General features: G+C 42.9%; 2 protein-coding genes across 2 annotated transcripts; both read left to right on the plus strand.

Annotated features, from left to right (window-relative positions):
* Positions 1 to 11,649: 11,649 nt before the first annotated feature.
* On the plus strand, positions 11,650 to 17,114 carry tmem222b (transmembrane protein 222b). Its single transcript, XM_079749933.1, has 6 exons — positions 11,650 to 11,784; positions 12,419 to 12,503; positions 12,744 to 12,775; positions 12,981 to 13,077; positions 13,387 to 13,517; positions 14,014 to 17,114. The coding sequence occupies exons 1-6, from the start codon at positions 11,663 to 11,665 to the stop codon at positions 14,099 to 14,101; spliced, it is 555 nt and encodes a 184-aa protein (XP_079606059.1). The 5' UTR covers positions 11,650 to 11,662; the 3' UTR covers positions 14,102 to 17,114.
* Positions 17,115 to 18,010: 896 nt separating this feature from the next.
* LOC307085038 (trophoblast glycoprotein-like) lies at positions 18,011 to 19,356 on the plus strand (the record flags this gene model as incomplete). Its single annotated transcript, XM_079749660.1, has 2 exons — positions 18,011 to 18,283; positions 18,504 to 19,356. The coding sequence occupies exons 1-2, from the start codon at positions 18,024 to 18,026 to the stop codon at positions 19,354 to 19,356; spliced, it is 1,113 nt and encodes a 370-aa protein (XP_079605786.1). The 5' UTR covers positions 18,011 to 18,023.
* Between the last annotated feature and the right edge of the window lie 3,144 nt (positions 19,357 to 22,500).

A 22,500-nucleotide genomic window follows, 5' to 3' on the forward strand; every position in this document is an offset into this window, starting at 1 on the left:
CAGGGTTAGACTGAGAGTTTATTGAATCTCCTGTCTGGAATATCCCTCTGGTCTAAGATTGAAGCAAATGTCAACATTGCTTCTCCCTTAACTGTCTGACGGAAGCTGGAAGCAAACCTCAACATCATCAAGTTTAAGCTGTGTCGGTAACTAACATAATACCTTTTTAGGCCACAGCTAAAAAGAGTTCTGATAATGCTGTATTTTTATAAGGACTGACTTGACATGATATTTTGCAGTGAGGCGAGGCAGACTTGACCCCATTGGTGATACACAATATCACGTAAGACTGAAGAAAGACAGAGCGTTGTGTGTCTGGAGATACATCGGCCCCATCAAAGGTATGTTTTTGCTTTAAACCCTGTGTGTACTTGCGTACTGTAAGGGCTTGATTTGAGATTCGATGATGTCGATGTCTTGTCTCTCAAAGCCCCCAAATCACGGTAAGCTTGTATCTTATTAATTTCCTTTTTCTTCCGTTTTGGGTCAGTTTTAGCTCATTTTTAGGTCAGTTTTAGTAGTTTTTGGTCAATTGTGGTCAGATTTTGCGCTTGTTTTCATTAACTGTTATTTCTTTATTTATTGATAGGAAGAGGTGTTTTTGCATTGGAGCCAATTCGTAAAGGCTCCCAAATCCCAATAAGCTTTAATCTTATTAATTTCCTTTTTTTCATTTTTGGGTCAGTTTTAGTAGTTTTTGGTAAATTATGGTCGGTTTTTTTGTCTCCCACAGTCTTGCTCAAAGAGGTTTGTCAGTACACTGCGTTAATGTAGATTCAAACTCAGGAAGTGCTTTAAAATGTTTGGCATATGAGGACAACCGTGAAACAGTGTGTTAAATGCATCTACTATGCTCTCCTGTTACACATTTTTCAGACATGGACACTCCTAAAGCTGACGGACTCCTTCCTGTACATAATGGTATGATCAAGTTGAATTTTAATACATATCAAGTTTATAATATCCAGTGCGAAACCCTCTACAGTTTCTAGGCCTATAGAGAAAGGTCATCATCAAATGTATTCAGACATACTAGCAAACAATTATGTCATCTTGTTTGTTTTCATTGCGCAAAGCCAATACACGAAGACCATGGACCAAAGCAGAGGAAAATGCTGTGCTGAAACATTTAAAGTCCCACGGAATTCAAGGCCATTTGGCATCTAAGAAGGAGTTTTTGGTCTGCAAAGAATGTGAGCCAGCACTGAAAAACAGAACGTGACAAAATATTAGAGACTTTGTGCGAAACAAGGGGCTGACTTTTAAGCGCCTCCGCCATCCAAACTGAATAACATGTCTGTCCAGCCAGAGTTGTTCAAATTGTTCAGTTCATGATCGTTATCATCATATATTATTAAGTTTAATGTTTTTAATGTTTTTTTAGGAAGTTGCGGGTAACATCTGGAGGGCAATGTAAATTCCCCCCAAGACAGCGAATGTAAACCCCCCAGACAGCGAATGTAAATCAGCCTCTGGCTGCAATTGGTTTCAATAATGTTTACTTTTTTTAATATGTTCAAAGTTGCACATTGTCCCGTTGAAATAAATGAATTGAAATTGAAATCTCTTAATTGTGATAGTTAATGTTCTTAAGAATAGTTACATCGATATGTAATGCTACACAAAAAATTGAAGGCTTCAAATTAACCCTGCGATCGGTATCGGATATCGGCCCAAAAAATCTTGATAGGAGCACCTCTAACATCTACTACATTTTTATGGGTGAGTAAGGCTCCAACACCAACAACTGCTGCATTTGCTGTGATGTCTTTAAAGAATATATCTATGGTGTCATACAATGGCTTGTGTTTGTCAAGTTTCTTACTCTTCCTCAAAAGGCCAAACTTGAAAGGCCTAGAAAACAACAGATTACGCGCAGACAACTCAGTTCCTTTTCCTTTTCTTTTCTTAATTTATTTAGCTAATTCAGAAGGAGGTTCAGTTTCAGGTTCATAACCTTAAGAAATCATAAAGGAAAAATACAAATACTGCATTATCAGCTTCCATAAACAATAAGAAACAATAATAAACAATCTATTCAAGAAGCACGATTACTATTACTTTACGTGCTGTTAGAGATTTGAATCATGCAGCCCCATACGTCAGTGGAGAGAGTAGGCAGGATGTCCTGCGTTGAAAAGGTTTATTTACTTGACCAAGGAGAAATGAATGAATGATCAGTACAAGTTATGTTCTGATGCTCCTTTCATTTCTGAAGTGTCTGTCCTCTGGGCAACCACCACACAGATAATGTCATAGGTTTGAGCCATGCCCAAATATGGGCAGATCCAACGCATCTACAATATACAGAATTTAGTCTACTCAGAACCTTTGTCCTCCATCCAACATAATATCAAACCTCTGACTCCAGTTACCTTTACCCCGTTCAAGGAATACAGTCAAACACATATCTGACCGTGGCTGCTATAGCAATGCTATCAGAATGACTCCTGTTTTCCCAAAAGGAGCAGACTCACTGCTTAGCACTATCTCTTAGTGTCTAAACCCAAGGTTTGGTGTGGCCTTGCCATGACTGCAAAGCCTAGTTTGACCCAGTGCATATTAATGATGTAATGAAGATGGAATTCCCTAACACGTGCTGCTTAGAGTACACAAAAGATCAAACAATACATTGGCGTCTAACACAGCTATTCTGTCATAATCTTGAAATGAATAAATAAATAATGCAAACAATCAGCGCATGATGAGCTGCACATGAACCGACAGCGTCTCTATGGTTTCTCCTCATGTTGAAGAAGTAATGGTTGTCGTTCATTCATTAATTTGTGATCCGATTATTAATCTAACTCAGATTTATTTGTATATTCTCTTAACCTGAAGAGTACGTTTTTTTATGCGATACTCAAAACTTGCAGTTTTGCATGTAATCTTTGTAATGACTCTATAGCAGCAACCAAAGCTTGCAGTTTTGGTTGGTCGCTGCTCAGCAGCCAGAGCAGGCTGGCAGTAGGCAGGCAGAAGGCTCCCCTGCCAGGTGGACAGCAGCAGAGAGCATTGGATGCAGGGATCAGATTGCTTTAACTTGTAAAATATGCTAACCTTGCTACTAACTTATTTTATTTTTTTGAGGGGGAGGGTGCAGAGCAGCATGCCCACGACTAACATTGCTAATGAGCAACTGGCGCTCTGCAGAAGGAGAGTCTTGGAATATGGCACATATTTTGTTATTTAGGCTAAAAACTTCATAGCAACAATTTAAAGACCATTGAGAATGAAAATAGCTAAAAAGGAGTATTGGAGTGGTTCTTTAAAAGGGTTTTTAAGAGATTAAATATAGTGTTGTATTCTTGTAGACCTTGTAATGTTGGTCAGTCCTCTCATACAATTACCTGGTTTGTTTTTGTGTGTTACATGTAAACAGGCCTTGTAATGTTGGTCAGTGCTCTCATACCATTACCTGGTTTGTGTTTGTGTGTTATATGTAAACAGGCCTCATAAACACTGTTGATTTCACAAACCACAATTTGTCTGACCCCGTAAGCCTGTGATATGTCACATATTTTTCTAAAAGAGAAATGATGATTTTGAAGTCAGATTTGTGTTCTGCAGATACAATAAAAAATGTTGATATGTCTTTTAAGTTCACCAGATGTTGCGTTAGGTGTGGTCTCATAAACCACCGCCACGCATGAATTTGCAAGATTGGTCTCTTAAACCACATATGCCTGTATGTGTGTGAGTGTGTGTGTGTGTGTGTGTGTGTGTGTGTGTGTGTGTGTGTGTGTGTGTGTGTGTGTCTGTGTATTGTGGCAACCCGACCCCAACCACCCGGGCTGGACGGCCCAGGGGAGAGGTTGTAGAGGGCGTGTACCGCCCCTATCCAGCAGGTGGAGCCAGAGCACGCCCCCTCCACCCCAATAATCGGCGAAACAGGGAACACCTGCGGCGGAGAGCGAGGAGGGAGAGGTAACCCTTAAAAAGAGATTGTCACCTGTCCCCCAAACAGAGTTGGAGCCGGGTGAAAGCGGACTAAACCCCGAGCTGCGGATGTACGAGGACCAGGAAGGTGAACCAAGACGGCCCGACAGGCTCCCAGCGGACGCGCCCCGTCCAAGGACCAGCCGCCGTGCACCGGAACGCCGGCCCGACCGACCCCCGCCCCCCCCTTTTCCCCGAGGGGATATAACATTGGCCCCGTTTTCCCCTGACTCACGGAGTAGGAGTTTAATTTTTCGTTTCCCCGTTGTCGACCCGGTTCCACGGGAACCCCTTGATTTCCCCGAATAAATGCCCTCCCGGGCTGTAAACCACTCGTGACGTGTGATTCTTCCCGTTAGACCAGGGGTGTCCAAACTTTTTTCACTGAGGGCCACATACAGAAAAATCTACGAAGGGCCGGGCCACTTGGCAAAAATAACACATTTTTAACCATATGAAACCACAATAACTTGATGCATTTATATCTTTGTTTATAGATGACGTATTTATTATTTTTAACCAGTTAAATCAGGGCTTTTCTGTCTGTCTCTGTAACACCCTGAAAAGGGGAGAAGTAAATAATTCTCTTTCAACAGTATTTACATAGGTACATTGTTTTCGAAAAGAAAGTATTAAAGGCAGAAAATATACAACTTCTTCACATTAAAAAAGTGAACTCAACAGTCTTATTGTTTTCTGTACTTGTTAAGTAAAAGCAAATGTAACATGTATTACTATACAAACTCAAATGAAGTGCAAAGAAATAAAATAAATATTACATGTAGACATGTACCATTCGTGTGTAATTTCCACATTTTTTTTCTCATTTTTTCTCGCCCTAATGCGCTGTCTCATACTGTATTAACATATGAATGCCGTGTAATATATATATATATTTTTTTAATATATTTTTAAGATTGGTGGTTGAGATGCGAAGGACATCACGGAGATGGCTGTCTGTCTCACATAAATATGTTGAACCGAACAGGCTCATCAATCTTTTTGCGTGGTGCGTCATCATAGGAAACTTGGCCTTTCCCAAGCTCCGGTAGAAGTCGGGTAGGGAGAGAAGCTGGTGCTGATTCTTCAGATGGTCATCACACTGCATTTCGATCAGTTCCATCTGCAGACTCTCTTGCACGTCTTCTGCGGCCATCAAGAAGGGAGTCGAGAACAGCTTTATTTCTTTTTCAATGTTAGAAAAATCTTGGAAACGCCGACTGAACTCTGTCATGAGAGTTGCAATCACAGACACGTATTTATCCTTTTTAGCAGAAGTATTTGCCTCTGGAAAAGCAGCATTGATTTCTGACAGCGTGGGGAAATGTGCAACATTGAAGTTACGTAGTTGTGTCTCAAAGAGACGGAGCTTGACACAGAATGATTTCATGTGCGCATACAGTTGTGGCACAAGTTGGTTGGTCTTTTCCTTGTAGGCTCTTGTTCAGTGTGTTGAAATGGGCTGTAACATCGACTAAAAAAGCCAGGTCTGCCAACCAAAGAGGGTCATTCAGCTCAGGAAGAGGTCGGTCCTTCTCTTTCAAAAACTGGTCGACCTTAGTGAATAAAACCGCTTCAGCACGGCGCCGCGACTAAGCCAGCGCACTTCCGAATGGTAGAGTAGGTCCCCGTATTCAGCATCTACATCAGACAGGAAAGCTTGGAATTCTCTGTGGTAGAGCCCTCGTGCTCTAATAATGTTGACGGTTTTCACAACCGTGTTCATCACATCGCCAAGCTGGACTCTCTTGGCACAGAGGGCTTCCTGGTGGACGATACAGTGCATTTTAACAGCGGCGCCTCCACACTCTCTGACCTTTTCGCACACCAAAGAGGCCATTCCTTTACGCTCGCCTGTCATAGCCGGAGCCCCATCAGTTGTTACTCCACACATCTTGTCCCATTTAAGTCCGGTCTTCTCGATTGCATCTGACACAGCTTCAAACATGTCAGTTCCCGTTGTTGTGCCCTTTAAACTCCTCAGATCAAGCAGCTCCTCCGTAGTGCAAAAGTTGTCGTCAACTCCCCTCAAAAATATCAATAGCTGAGCGGTGTCGGTGGCATCTGTGCTCTCGTCACATGCAATTGAATAAAAATCCAAAGCACAGGCTTTTTCCAACACTTGGTGTCTTACGTTATCTGATAGGTCTTCAATTCTCCGCACAACTGTGTTCCTGGACATGCTAATATTGTTAAATTCCTGCATTTTCTCAGGGCACATTATTTCAGCAACTTTTGTGAGACACTGCTTTACAAATTCACCATCGGAGAAAGGTTTCCCATGTTGTGCAATCAGTTTTGCTACCTCATAGCTAGCCATTGTGGCACTTTCTTGTGTTTTCTTGGCCCGGCTAAAAAACTGTTGTTGAGTTTGCAAGCTTGCTGCCATCTGTTTCACTTTAATTTGTCGCTTGGCACCAGTATAGGACATGTAGCTGCTCTGATGTTTAGTTTTATACTGTCTTCTTACATTGTAATCCTTCATCACGACAACACTTTCCTTACAAATTAAACAGACACACTTCCCCTTGACTTCTGTGAAGAAGTATTCATTTTCCCACCGTGGCTGAAATTTTCTACACTCACTTTCGATCATCCGTTTCTTTGGTTCTGCCATCTTTTCTTACGGGCGGGAATTTTTTCTTTGATTGCTCTTGTAATGGGGAGTCACCTGACTTGTTCGAACAATAGCTCCACCTAGTGGGTTTACTAAGAAATGCAATAAAGTCAATCAAAAAAAAACATAATATTTTTAAAATGTGCTGCGGGTCAATCAAAAGTGGGCCGCGGGCCGTAGTTTGGACACCCCTGCGTTAGACAGAGACACTCCTGGGCCCGGGTTACCACTGTGTGTGTGTGTGTGTGTGTGTGTGTGTGTGTGTGTGTGTGTGTGTGTGTGTGTGTGTGTGTGTGTGTGTGTGTGTGTGTGTGTGTATGCGTGGGTGTCAGCAGTGCAAAAAGCATTTGGGGATGAGTGTGGACACATTTGTTTGCATATTTCAAAAGACTGTGTACATGGATGTGGGAAATGAGTCAGAAATGGGGGTGAAAAGCTCTTACTTCTCTCGTGGAGTTCAACCAAACAGCATTCAATCACTGGAGGGTATGACAAACCTGTTTATGTCTGTAGACCTTCTGACACAGTTGCAGTCGGGCAGAGCCTCACAAGCCAACAGCTGGATGAAGTTGGACGGTCAGCCCTCTGCCCAAACCGCTATTTTTTTTCAAACTTTCTAAAGCCAAAAAAAAGCTAGAACTTCTGTGATCATTATTATTGCAACTCAAGAGTGTTTAAGGAAACCGATTTTCTGCTCTGCATTACAAGTTGAATAAGTGAATAAGTCTTGAGGAACCATGTACTGACATTTTTAATGCCTTTTGAATTTGTGTTTTCATTGCCTGAAATGTAAAGGTTGATCATTTTGGAAATAAAAAGAACAAAAACTTGCCGATCATATGGTCTTGTGTGCATTCAGGGGTTCAGAATATCTAAATTGGCTATGATATGAATAACGATGATAGTAAAGCACCAATTTTTTATTCTTATCCTTTCAAAATTCAAATCGAACATGAAATCCTTTCAAGCAACTACTTATTTACCGATACATGTACCATAAATGCAAATACATTGTCTGATTATAACAATCCTTCTGGCTGTATTTGCACATGTACATCTTAAATTAATCTAAAAGGCAGATGCATTGTCCCATTTTTCAATTTGGGACCTGAATGCGGTAAGTGTCCGTACTGAAGTGCTTTAGAGGGGGGGAAACAGAACAGGCGCGAATGTATTTTGTAATAAATAAATTACAATCACATCAGCTATTCTGTAGCTTGGGACCGAGGGTGAAAGGTTAACTCGCTTATATTCAATTTGATGTGAGCGAGTGGTTTACTTAGCAAACATTAGCTGATTTTGTACAGCCATGTTCAATAATACATTCTTAATAAAAACATGCCCTTTGATTAGAAATAAGGTTATGACTTATGACGTGTAACTCAAATCATACAACCTCATTGGTCATTACAATTTACCATAAATTGCACCCAAGCTTTTCAATGATTCATTGATAATACGTTGGAAAAGTTCACATCTTTACACATTTCCACTTTTTTATATACCCTGCCTCGGGGTTAACCAACGCATCACTGTCATTGAGTCTGCTATAAACAACTTGTTGTCATTTTTATCATTGCTAGTTTTCCATGCATCATTTCTTGTGTCCTTGTCAGGAAGAGCTGGATGGAGTTGCCCATAAATGACTTCCTCTTTCACAGATAACACGTTCACCTCCTTCCTGTCTAACTAACGACCTCCCAATCCTTGAAGCCTTTATTTCTATTGGGCCTGTTGGTTTAAAATGCTGCTAGAACATATGACCTTCCCTTCATGGGTTCATCTTTATTCTCTCTTATCTTGTCTATTGCCATGCCACCATGCCCCACTGGCTTCTAAACATGGACAAAATACTATAATCTAATAATGTTGTTGATACAGATTCCATTTGATATGGATAGTCACAGTTTTATTGTCTACTGTAAATGCGTATTTGTATTATTTTCCTTTTGTACTGCCGGTGCTATTCTTATACCTTCGTTTTTCAAGTGTCTGTCTGTGGTTATTATTTGAGGTTACGAATATCGCTTGTGTCAGGAGGGTTCAGTGAAACTTAATGATACTCCTCCTGGGACCAATCAACCACCTCATTTAAAAAGAAAAAGACAATTATTATATAATCAATGATAAGGTGTAATGATGAAAAGGTAATATGTGCTTAGGATGCACTTCATTATAACAAAACTGCTATAGTACTGTGTAGTACTGTACTACTTGTTCTCTGGCGAATATGACACCCAAAACAATTTCGAAATCAAGATTGTTTCTTGAGCTGCTTAGAAAAAAGACCGTTTCCCTAAAGTCCTCTCCCACTTATATAGCCGGGTAACCACATAGTTAAGGGAAGCCAACTTGAAACGGGTAGCACTATGGCATTTCACATTTCACATTTCTGACCTGTGACTGGAGCGAGGGGCTGCATGGAGTCCAGCTCCCTGAAGGAGCACATCTCCCCCCTAATTGGGGTTGTACAGGCCGGGACAGATATTGAAGTGACATTCTGCAGGAGGATTCCCCCGGCTCTGCTATGATGAGCCCGCGGTGCCTTCGTTCATCAACGTCTCGTCTGCCCACTTTTGCTGAGTAGTTTGTTTTTGCCCTTCACACAATATATCACCTGTCACATCTAATGGGGGCCCGCCAGTGTACACAGAGACCCTGCGGATCCCATGGGTGTATCGCCGGTTTCCAATTCTTCCATTGCTCTCGATTGCCTCAACCTTACAGCAGGCCAATGGCTGCACCGCTCTCACAGTCAAAGGCTCTTGTGCTTGTGTGAGCCCGTGACTTGGTGGCTCTCATCATGTATATATATATATATATATATATATATATATATATATATATATACCTCAGAAAGTATTTGTCAGTGTCCAGCGGTTGGGTTCCTCGATTATTCCCAGGACGTATTTAAAATCCTACCGAATAAACCGTAATAAAAACATTCCTATGCATTCTCCTTTGCAAAATGCACTATTGTTATGACATTGAAATAGATAACAAACCCTAAACTTCAATCGCTTTCTGTTGCACATGTCAGTCTATGGGCACTCTACGGCTTTGGCCTCCTCCAAACACCAGCGGTGGTTCTGGTTGGGCCCACACATAACTGCTGGGTAGGCATTGATGAAATGTCACATAGGGGTAACTAAACCCAGGCTGGGGGGTGATCCTACTCTATGGGTCTCTCTGTTTTACTTACTCACATGTTAAAGTTAATCAATGCCCACACAATAAATTCTGTGTGAGCATTGATTAAACCTAACGTTTGGGTAAATACAACAGAGAGACCCATAGAGTAGGATCACACACAAGCCTATAAATTCCGTCTAATAAAAGCTTTCATCTAGTATTGTCTGACTCTCTGTCTTTGTTGAAGAGCTGGGGGTGTAACGTTGTAAGAACAACATTACGTTGTTCTTACAGTTTTTCTCAATCGTTTAAACAAGTTTTCTGAAACTATAGATCAATTTCTAAAAACTCTAAACACAAACCTAAGAAGAGTTAATCATTTTGTCAAAACTACACAAATTCTTCTCAAAACTGTTTTTTTCCACCAAACAGTAAACACAGTTATCAAATGAATATCTTTAGAGAGCATCAATTAAACACTGGTGTGATCAATTCAAAACACTTCCATAAAAATACTATTTACATATGTTTTGGCTTTATGAGGCCATGTTACATATTCCAATGTATAAAATTGTTTAGAAGTAGCTTTCTTTTTTAAAGTTGCAATTAGGTGTCACATATAGTATAAAGACTGTTGCCATATTGTAATTTAATACTGTGAATATATCATATAAATATTGCATTGACACAATCGTATCAGAATAGGATACAATGCATATTTGTCTATACAATGAGCTCCAATGGGCTAAACTCACAATCCCAGCTTCCCAGAGTCATACTGAACACCTATAGTTGATGCTGCAACATTGTTCTGACAATACACCAATGTTACCTAGTTTGGTAAATTACAGTACAGTTATTGCACTGATAAGTAAAATGAAAAACACTACAGTAAGAAAATGTTTAGACTGTCTTTCAGGGGATGTAATGATGAAATCATTACATCCCCAAGTACAAGTACAACAAGGTAACAAAGCAAATATATAATTTTTTACTGTAATATAGTAAAATGTTCAGCTGAACTGACTGCATAAAAAGCTTTTCATAGGCCAACAAAAGATAAAAATAACAATATAAATGAGGTGAAACTGATCTACATGTAAATCAGTATGTATCCCACGTCCAATCCTGATCAGACCAAAGGACCATATCTACAACACAGTAGAGCTCACTGAGTCCTCTTTAATGCTCTGACACATGATTGAAGTGTTTTGCCAGTTGAGTTTGAACAGGTGAGAAGTGAGTTAGACTTATTGGTAATTAGTTGTTGCGTTTTGAAGGCCAGTGTGATCCAGGTGTACCAAGTGTGCTAAATGGTGAGATTTGTGCTGAGAGTTGAGCAAAAATGTGAAAACAGTGGAATTGTGCTTACAGTTTAGCAGTCTGGAGTCTTGTAGTTGATACATGAGCTTCAAGTTTTCGGAATTGTGTGCATGGTTCCATTTTTCGTGTGTATGCAATCGAGAAAAACTGTAAAACTGTAAGCATGTAACTGGATCAGAGCGATTATATTCTGCATTTTATTTGAAATACTGGGACATGATCTGCCTGGGCTTTCTGACCTGGATCACTAAATATGGGATTTCCAAATCAGATGAGTTCAAAACGTAGGCTACTCACTTACATGGCTAAGATACTTACATAGGATTTTGTGTGCATAAAAATCGTTTGGAATTATTGCACAATAATACAAACTAAAAAATGATGATTGACACACATACAAATAATAATTAATATGCATTGCATGCATATGAAGCAGGAATATGTCCTCATAAAAATCCTACGGTTGAAAACAGTACAACACATTATATAAACCGGTTGTCCTTTTGGATGAAGAGGGTACGGTGTGGCTCGCTCCCTAAACAGGAGGGTCGTGACGTCACAACACCGGAAGCAACCACTGGCGGTCCAAAGAAGGACTGGCTGCCAGGAAGTAGGGCGAATGAAGTTCATCTTTTTTTTCAAAGCGGTGTGATGGCGGATGTGAGTGACACCATAGACACCATGAAGAACTATCGCATAGCCTTCGAGAAGGTTAACCCCGACCTTAGCCGCTACCCGTTCTGCATCGTGTGGACGCCCATCCCCGTGCTATCGTGAGTGTGTATCGCAGCATGCACATGTGTGTGTACTTTTAGACAAACTTAAGACTGAGGGAATCACAGCCCCAGCTAGCTAAACCGGTTCTCTTGCTACACATAACTGTATGTTTGGGCATTCCTCATGCATATAATGGAGCAATAACACAACCTGGAAACACCGAATGTGTGAACGTGACTTAAGGATGTATATCCGGTCGCTGTTTTGTCGGTCAGTCGTGTCGATGACAGGTCAGCTCACACAACGACAACGTCACTCGTTTTGTACGATGCCACGATCAGCGGACTGGAGTAATCACACAAACGAGTTCAAGCTCTAATATTAGTGTTGAGCAATGAGCCCAACCTTTGTTTGTCTGGATTACACTATCTATACACCATTCAACGGTTGTCGTTGTTAGTGCTTGTTCGATGTTCACAACCAGTACTGGACTCTGTTGCCATCATCTGACCACTACAGTCACTTGTTTGTCAGAAGCGAGCCAGTGTGATCCTCTCGACCATTAGGTCAGATTAGTATTACGGTTACGTCACTGAGGTTTTTAATGTCCCCGGGGGTTCAACTTTCTGCTGTGTGCGTGCTCGTCTGTGGTTTAAAACTGTGTGTTTCATATCGTTGTTTTTCGTTCAGATGGCTGCTTCCCTTTATTGGACACATGGGGATCTGCACCTCCTCCGGTGTGATCCGGGACTTTGCTGGACCCTACTTTGTCTCGGTGAGTAATCGCTAGTAGCTTCAACTACTGTTGTCGTGTCCAGGAGAGTATGGTGTAGCCCTATCAAACCCGCTGTTATTGATTATTCAAAGTTTTCTTAAAGAATAAGAGGATTATTTTCGTATGATGGCTGAATCTACCATGTAATAACTTATAGCCAGTCCCTCCATTTTTTCCCACTTTTGATAGTTAGCTGTCAAATACAACAAATATATAAAAAGTTTTATTTTACCTTTGCAGGAAGACAACATGGCCTTCGGGAGACCAACAAAGTAAGTAGATAAAATAATGTACCTCATTATAATTCAACTATTCCACATATGCCTGTGCACAGGCATATTCCTGTAATCAGACCTGTGCATGCGTATCATGTTTCTTTGAAAACATCAAGTCATTTCACCTTGGAAATGACAAAACACAAAAGGAAGACGAGACGAGACGGTGTGGACCCTTCTTTCACTGCCTCTTCCTGCACAGATACTGGATGCTTGACGTTAGCAAGGTCCACGCCGGCGGCTCCAACGCCTGGGACACGGCCGTCAGCGACGCTTCAGAGGAGTACAAGCACCGCATGGTAAACCACAGCTCCACCAACGCACAACCCCTCACCAGGCCTGCGATTCAGGATTTATTGTATTTTCCATTAATTCATATGGTTAATGGACTGCATTTATATAGTGCGCACATTCACACACCGACGGTTGAGTCAACCATGCAAGGCGACAGTTACCAGTTAAACACACTCCATCTCCTGAGCTACTGCCGCCCCTAATTCGTCTATGATTATGATTCATATTTTGACCTTACGTGGTGTATAAAATCAAAAGTTACCAGCTACCAGAAGTAAAATTTCTGAAATATGTATTATTTTTTTATCGACCAGCACAACCTCTGCTGCGACAACTGTCATTCGCACGTCGCCATGGCGCTGAATCTGATGCGCTACGAGAACAGCACCTCGTGGAACATGGTCAACCTCTGCCTGCTGGCGTTCATCCACGGCAAGCACGTCAGGTGAGGCGATCTGAGAACATATGGGGGTTTGTAGACTTGTTGTGGGCTGGAGCCCAGAACATGCTATGGTTCTGGATGGTGTTGACCCCTATAGAGCAGGTCGATGCCAGTTCAGGACAAGGACATGTTTCAAAATTTGTCTTGAAACCCAATCAAAGGGGTGTTATTGCTTCTGGGATGTGTATTGATCGTCGAGGATTTGATTTGCAATGGTTGAGAAAGTAGCACTCTGAAAAAGAGTGCTAATCAATATTATTCATGGTTGTCTGCAGGCATGCAAGTCACAATCACAAAACCAGTGTGTTTTTAATAACAAACAAAAGACGCATTTGCATTTCTTTCCTTTGCTGCCTTTATGTGAGTGTCTGGTTTCTCAGTATTGAAATACGCCCAAGCGCTGATGATCTCCTGTCTTTATTTATTTATGTCCATCTGTGGTCCATTCCCCGGCTTTGCTACTCCGATGACATCACTTCCTGCCGCTTCCACAACTCAGCTGTGCCGGCTTCCTGAAGACCTGGCTGCCTAACCTGATGCTGGTGGGTGTCATTCTCACCGCGGCCCTGGCCCTTAACCTTCGGTGACCTGGGGTCACGGAAGGACTATTGGGGAGGGTGCACCGGGTCACAACCTCACCAACCCCCCTCCCCTCAAAGCCCTGGGGTCTGAATGACCTTCTCAGCCATGGACGGTGTTTTTTTGGTTTTGTTGAACTTTTGTGTTCAGTAGCGTTCCAGACACCGCTCAATATTCCCCGTTGGTTCTTTTTTAATGAACACACGCAATGATGAGGTTCCGCAAACGCGTGCTTCCGTTAATGGCGTTTTTCTATATTTTTGAGGACTAAAACAGCAGAAGAGATGGAACCCTGCCCTCTGAACAACGTATGCCTTATTAGGATTTAACAACATTGGCAACATGCTTGTTTTGATGCAGTGCCCACATGTAAACTGTTAGAATGCGTCATTGTTATTGTTTTCTGGGGTGTTTGTTTTGTAGCATTGGATCCTTGATACTAACAATATTTACTATGAAATACCGAAAAGGCCTGCATCTTCTAAAACAAGAGTAATTGTTTCTATAGAATCTATATTGTCAATATTGTGTATTTTTAGACGTCCTTTACAATGGTATAACTTTGATAGGTTTACAATATCGATATCCTAACTAAGTGCATATCTGATCAACTGCAAAATAATCAGAGAAACCTCGACTATTCTTGGCGACCATAACCTGTAGCTGTAAATGAATGTGTGAATGGCTGAATGCTTTTGTATTATATTGTGCCAAATGTTTATACACGCATTATACACCCAACCTGAATAGTGTCCTTAAAGGGGTGAGCATACCTGCTTATTAATGGAGCAGGTAATTTTTGGTTTGTTAAACGGGTATTGTGGAAGATGGGTCCCCTTTATTGACCTGATTTTAAAATAATTGATCATTGTTTGATGTAGCATAGCTGCTTTTGCCTTTCTTTAAATTTTTACATTAAATACAGTGTACAAATATTGCCCAGGAAAAGTTTTTTTCATGGATATGTTGATTTTTGGTAGCATTCACTTAAGCACTTTATCTTTTGTTATTTTAATGGACCTTGCAGCCTTCAATGTTTAAGGTGGGTTTGGGGAGTTTTTTTTTTATTTTGTATTATTCTACAATAATCCCAAACGATGTTGGGCACTCAAAATCCGTTGCCATGGCTGTAGTGAGTGGATTCAAATCCCCTTATTGTTTGTAATCAAACAGGAGGAGGGTTGAGCCCTCTCTGTGGCTACAGGGCTAGCTAGAAACAGCAGGCAGCCAGGATCCTCAGGACTTACACACACACACACACACACACACACACACACACACACACACACACACACACACACACACACACACACACACACACACACACACTCTTGAGAGTCTCTTGTGGCTACTGACGGCCGGGGCTCCTGCTGTTTTTGGTTTGTTGTTTTTTTCTTCTTCTACTTGCAGAGTCGCAGCGCCGCGGATCAGATTAGAAGGTCATTGTGAAATGTCTCTCCACCGCGCAACATTACGGCTTTGATCTAGGGCCCGTTGTTCCACGGTGTAACTCAAAGCAGGGTCGTATAGTCTCATGTTTAAAATGGCCTGTTTGGGAACAGCCTCATTCAGTTTTACCCAGCCCTTTAATAGGACAGACAGGGGGTTGATTCAAACGTTTAACCAATGCTCAGAACCCTTTTGAGCAGCTGTAAATATTTCAGCAAAATTAATAATTCATATTTTTTCAAATTTTGTGCCCTAGAACCTGTTATATCTAGTTTTGACTAAAACTATTTAAACAAATCTCAGACACTGTTCTACTGTGTGCCTGCGTGTGCTTGCATGCCAGCATGTATGTAATAATCTAAGTCTCATTGGACCTATGTATGCATTTTTGCAGAGAAAACATTTCACATGTATTTGGTGGCTTCACAAAACATTTCCTTGTGAGTGAACTGCCTCCATTAGTTTCCAAACGTTGTGAGTTGTTGTGTAGTTCTTTTCACAGGTGCTTGGGTGGAAGCTGATTGTAATCCTGCTTTGTTTTGCTTGTTGCCAAGGTAAACTACTCGAAAAGTTGTGATTTTTATGTTTGCTTGTAACAATACCGTTACAAAGGCTGTATTGGGGGTAATTCAGTCATTGCTGACAGTACAGCAATGGTGAATCTTGACCCAAGAAGCCAATTGGAATCTGAATGCACTGCTGCTATATTTTGTCAGCGTTAATTCATCACTGCTGCTTTTGCTTTTTTATTTCAAAATATCTTTTTCAGATTTATTATGTTTAATAGGTAGATAGGGTGGACTCTATTTGTGTCCATGGTATATAATAGGAGGAAGAAACGCTGTTGGAGTCCCTCTGGGAATCCCTGGCAAGGCTGATACAGCCAGAGCCTTCGCTGTGTTAGTGCAGGAAAAGATGCCGGGGAGGCAGTAATCACTTCTTGGCAGATACTTTCAGAAGATACACAATGGGATTATTTTATTTTTTCTGAATTTCGTGATGTATTTCTTTTCTGCGGGGCTATTAATAGCAGGGGTTTATGTGAGGTCCGCAGCGTTATGTAGCAAAAGCAGTGTTTTATGCACCATCTAGATCGATGAGTTTGTGTTTTTGGGGTTTGTTTTATTCACCCACCTCTATCCCATGAGACACCGTGTCTTAACACGTGGGGTGAAACCACAACGAAATAACCTCGCCCTGTGAAAGGATTGTGAATTTGTGACACCAACAAAGAAGTATGTGATATGTTATCAAAGTGCATGTGCAGGAGTGCAATATGGTCCAGCCTTTTTTTGTTGTTGTCATGGACTTAAGACTGCAGCCCGCGGAGGTGCCTTGTATCTAAGAGCCCGGTCCTGGAATGTGGAGACCTGTGGTTCCACTCAACTCACTCCCTACAGACACAAAGGACAGGACGCTGGTTTACCAGCGGCCCTGTCCATATATGTGACTATTTGTGAACACCACTCTTGATTCTCTATGACCTCATTCATACGCTTTCTGTTCCACAGCGTAGTCTGTCGAACACTTATAATGGAGAGATGAAACCTAATGGGAAGAATGTATCGCCTAGCCTGCAAGTGAATCTGTGGCCTGTGAATGTATGACTCATCATAATTAAACCCTTATTGTCTATTAACAATCGATTAAAGATTACTGCTATTGTATGAAAGCTTTGTTCATTTTATGCATTCACACCGGCGTGCTATAGATTGATCATGGCAAATTTAGGGGTTTATTAATTTCGCCTCCGCCTGACTGGAATTAATGAAAAAAAGCAATGTCTTTAGGCTATATTAGCAATGCTTGTCTACAGCAACCACTTCATTTTCGTATTTAAGTCGTCATCAGAGTGACAGAATTGGGGAGCGAATGATCAGAGCTCTCCCAGAACACCCAGACTCACCTGGTGGGATACAGCCAATATTAGACTCAGAAAGGGGTCCAGGAATTCCTTTATATCGTATTATACAGAAACCCATGAGTTTATTTGTCTGCACGTTGTAACTAAGGAAAGAGAAAAATATGGCTGCGATCAAAGTATGCTGGTAGCACTGAAGCATCCAACTGATGCTTTAACATTTGTTCATCGGGAGTGTGCGAGGGAGACGGGCGGAGATCCGGATGGGGCACGTGAAAGGCCCCTCCCCACAGATCGCACTCCGCGATGGTCCTTTAATTTCATTGTTCGAGAGAAGCGACGCCCCGCGTTCTACGGCGAGGATAAAAAAAACAAGAACAGCGAGACCCCCACTTTTTTCTCATGGAAATCAGACCCTCCCTCCCACTCACACGTGGGTCTTCACAAATGAAAAGTCGAACATTCACAGCCAGACGTAAAAAGTGCGGGGACAGGAGCAGGATGTCTCGGGCGAGCTGACGAGGACAGCGCAAGTTTCGGTGTTTTTTAAATGTTGTGGTTTTCATTGATGACCACTCCTATAATTTATTGGCGTTGCATATCGTAGCTTTCTCTCCAAAATGCTGGAATTGGCACAACGCATGGTTTTGTGTGCACTGGTGTGTTCCATTTACGCGCGCGCATCTTGTCCTCCCGGTTGCGAATGTTCCGAAGCGGCTCACACGGTCAAGTGTGTGTCCAAAGAGCTGCAGACCATCCCGAAGGGGATCCCTGGATATACGAGGAATCTGTTTATCACAGGGAACAACATCAGCCGAATCGGTCCAACATGTTTCCAGGGACTGGATAACGTCACGAACTTGTCTCTGAGCAATAACAGGTAAAACGCTTTTTCTCAGACAGTGTGTAAGCCTGTTGTATGCCTATTATGTCTCTGAGGTTTCATAGAAAAATAATAAATATACATTTAACATTTCTGTCATACTATCACAGGGCGCTCTGCATATGTCTCACATATTTCCATTTCAAAGTACAGTAGCTAAAATGTCCAGAATCTTCTCTCCCTCTCTATTTGGTTAATCCTCTGCGGTGAACCCCAGAATCACAGAGTTGGAATCCAACACCTTCGCTGATCTGCGCAGCCTGCGCTACCTGGACCTGAGCAGCAACCAGCTGAGCGCCATCCACCCAGAGGGCTTCAGCATGCAAAACCACACCCTGCGCGAGCTCAACCTCAGCCGGGCGCTCTACAAACACTCCCTCGTGACCGACCTGGCCGCCGCCCTACGCCAGACCACCCTGAGCTGCCTGCAGGGGCTGGACCTGTCGGGCAACGGCCTCGTCTTCCTCCCCCCGCGTGCCTTCTCCCGGCTGGGCCAGCTGCGACGGCTGCAGCTGTCCAACAACTCCCTGTTGGCCCTCCACAACGCCACCTTCTGGGGCCTGGGGCGCCTGGAGGAGCTGGACCTCACCTCCAACGCCCTGAAGGGCGTGCCCGAGGAGGGGCTCCGGGAGCTGGACGCCCTGCCCGCCGCCAGCGGCCTTCTGCTGGGCGACAACCCCTTCGACTGCACCTGCGCCATCGAGCCCCTCGCCCTGTGGCTCAACCGCTCCCAGGGCCGCGTGCGCGACGCCGAGGCGCCCACCTGCGCCTTCCCGGCCACAATGAGGAACGTGTCGCTGCTGAACGCCGCCACCCTGACCCTGCGGTGCTACCAGAGGCCAGCCGGGGCGGACCTGGCCCTGCAGACGTCCTACGTGTTCCTGGGCCTGGTGCTGGGCCTGGTGGGGCTGGTGTTCCTCTTCGTGCTCTACCTCAACCGCAAGGGCATCAAGAAGAGGGTGAACGAGGCGCGCGACGCCTGCCGCGAGGTGTGGGAAGGCTACCACTACCGCTACGAGATCGACTCGGACCCCCGCCTCTCGCAGGTGTCGTCGAACGCGGACGCATGACGCCGACTTTGATTCCCCCCCCCCCCCCCCGACTACGAGGGGGGATGGAGGGATAGAGGGGGGCATGACTTTTTTCTTACGATGCATCCAGCCTCTACCACGGGAATGTAAAATTGTACATATTTGTATATTATAAAGCTATTGCATATGTTTGGATTTTGTTGACCCGTCATCATGCTTTGTAGGGTGATGCATGTCTAGGCTTTCGTTGACCCCCCCTCTGACGTCAAACTCATATGCTTATTTCGCTCGAGACTTGCAGTCACGGTTTGGTAGGTTTGTGCACAAATCGCTGACAACATCAAGTAGACTCTCTTGCTTTGTACAAATATGATTCGCTTTTAATTGGAGCCAAGTGCCTTTTGTTGGTTGGATGCCAAGATGCAGACTCGATTTTTAGATATTATTGGACTGTGCGTGATGAAGTGGTTTGCATATAGAATAAGGAATCGAGAAACCAAGCAAAGCCAAGGAATAAAAAATGCATTGACAGATGTTATTGGGGTAGATGTCTGAGTAACTGGGCCTCTTTTTTTGCAAGTGAAACAGTATGTCCTGGTATGTCCCGAGACCGACAGACATTACATTTTAGTGCCCGGCCGTCCCATTCATCTCCACCTGGGACACTAGAAGTGGCACCGGGCCTTTGGTCTGCCCCCCTGCTGCCCAGGGCCGTCCTGCAGGAACGCACATTACAGCATTCCTCCCTCCTCTCCTCGCTCTCTCGCTTTCTCTGTCTCCTTCTCTCTCTCTGTCCCTCTCTCACCGTCTCTCTCTCTTTCTGATTCTCTCCCGCTCTTTCTTTCTCTCTCCCGCTGTGTCTCTGTCTCTCACTGTCTGTCTCTCGCTGTCTGTCTCTCGCTGTCTGTCTCTCTGTCCTTAACCGACTCATCATCACCCCCCCCCTTCTTTACTTTGGCCATGAAACTTTTCTTTGTTTCAAACTTCCTTCTCTCCCTCCTCATTGTCAACGATGATGAGAACCAGTCGTGGTTCTCTGAATCTGCTGAGAGCAATCTCCCACCCTCTCTCTCTCTCTCTCTCTCTCTCTCTCCCCCCTCCCCCTCTCTCTCCCTGCCTGCTTTGAAGGGACGCCTGTGCTGTGCTCTCTACACATTTTTCTGTTTAGGAGCCCCCCCCCCCGCTGATAAGATACAGATGAGTCCCGAACACCAGTTCATAACTTCCATGCAATGTGTTTCTCATTCCTTCGGTGAAAAGCTAACGACAGGACTCACATTTCTTTCTCAAGCACTGGAGAGAACATGAAGGTTCCTCCAAGATAAACGCATTCCACACATAATCCTCATGTCGTTTGAGAAGTGTTCAATGAGGGCTGCTGGGTTGTTTTGTAGTCCTACTCGTCACCGGTGGCTGGCCTAAAGACGTTGTCTATGCGTGTGTAATGAACCGATGAAAGAGCATGTTTTAATGAATTCCCGTGGTAAAAAAATGTTATGAATGAAATTTAATCCCCCATCTGATGAAGGACGTAATCCTTTATTTGTCGTCCATTTGGAGGTTGTTTGCCCATATAAATCCTACGAGGGGGAAGCCTTGTCATAAAGCACATACGAGGAATGCCAGAGGCGGTCCATAAACAAAGACTTGGAAATGTCTCTAGCAATACTTTTGATGGATAATGTAGGGGGGGGGAGTAGGAGAGAGCGGAATTGGTACCAGGCCTGAGGCAAAGGGGACCCAACTAAACACTGCAATGTTAATAAGATGAAGGAGGCGATCACTTTCACACGTGTCCTGTTTTCTCCAAGATGAAAGAACCACTAGAAGGCTGCGTGGCTCTTTTCATGTGAGAGAGGCGGAGAAGAGAGAGAGACTCTGGGGTCATAAGGGCGAGACGGTGGGGAGAGAGAGAAAGAGGAGAAGAATAAACAGAAGTGACAGAATGAGTTTGAACTCAGCCCCGGTTCCCTAATCTGCGTATAGTTAGGATTGTTCATCCTTTTAATGTCTTGCCAAATTCCTCTGAATTAAATAAATAAATAAATATATACAGTATGTATGCATACATAAATAACATATATGGAGTTTAGGGTATTTAATGCATGCCATTGAAATAAAACCATCCAAATTGTATTCTCAGTGTCTCACATCTTATTTAGCACCAAACAGCATTTTATCAATCAACCAACATAACGGAAGGCTTGTCAAACGTAAAACGTCAATGCCATAGAAAGCATTTGGCTATTGACTTTTTACAAGCTGCAGTACCCCATAAAACCGGGGGCATTTACTCGCTGAGTGGGAAGCAATTGAGGCGCCGACACCGCGAGACAATGAACGGCTCAAATGGCGAGATGTGTGAGATGTGCTTTGTTTTTTAAAGCCAAGATGTCTTGTGATACTCATTTTCTCCCCCCCCCCCCCACACACACACTTGCCACAAAGGTCCATTATGCTGCGCCGTAATAGGACTTAGTACTCACAATGACAAAGCGAGGCTCCGCCGTCCAGCCATTGTAAGAAGGCGTATCATCCTTAATAACGTCTCGAGCGAGGAAACCCCGGGAGAAGTTTTTCCTTTTGCTCTTTACACAATAAAAGTCACGCGACGCGAGCTAGCCTATATGATAGCCCTGGCGGGTAATTGGTGTCAATTGACAATAGAAAAAGATGGGATGTGTTTTCAATGGTCATTACCTGCTGCCTTTTTGGTCGTTATAGGAGAAACGAGAGGCCACTATATGAATTCGACACGTATACTTGTTAAGAGAAATTGGACCACTTAAAAGTTATAAGGTTGTGCATTACACATTAGTTATTAATTAATAAAACACACTTCGATTCACCTCTATTACATTTTTCATTTGGTTATTGAGTTTTGGAAGTATAATTTTCTTTAAGGAATTGAAAACGTCTTTCTTCTCGACAATCAGATATTTTTGAACGAGAACACGTTAGAGTTCAAAAAGTTATTTTAAAATAACTTAAATCTTCAAAGTCAAATTGTTGTTTGATGAGAATGCATTTGACATCTGACATTCGACATATACATTTCAACATGCATTTAATGTATTTATCTTTTGTCAGAGTCCCTGTTTGAGAAGTATACTTTTATGCAACTGTTTTTCTGGAAACATCTTGGTGCCATTAAACAGATTTAATAGCCACAATAGGGAATAA

The sequence above is a fragment of the Pollachius pollachius genome, assembly GCF_949987615.1.
Source record: "Pollachius pollachius genome assembly, chromosome: 13".
Lineage (NCBI taxonomy): Eukaryota > Metazoa > Chordata > Actinopteri > Gadiformes > Gadidae > Pollachius > Pollachius pollachius.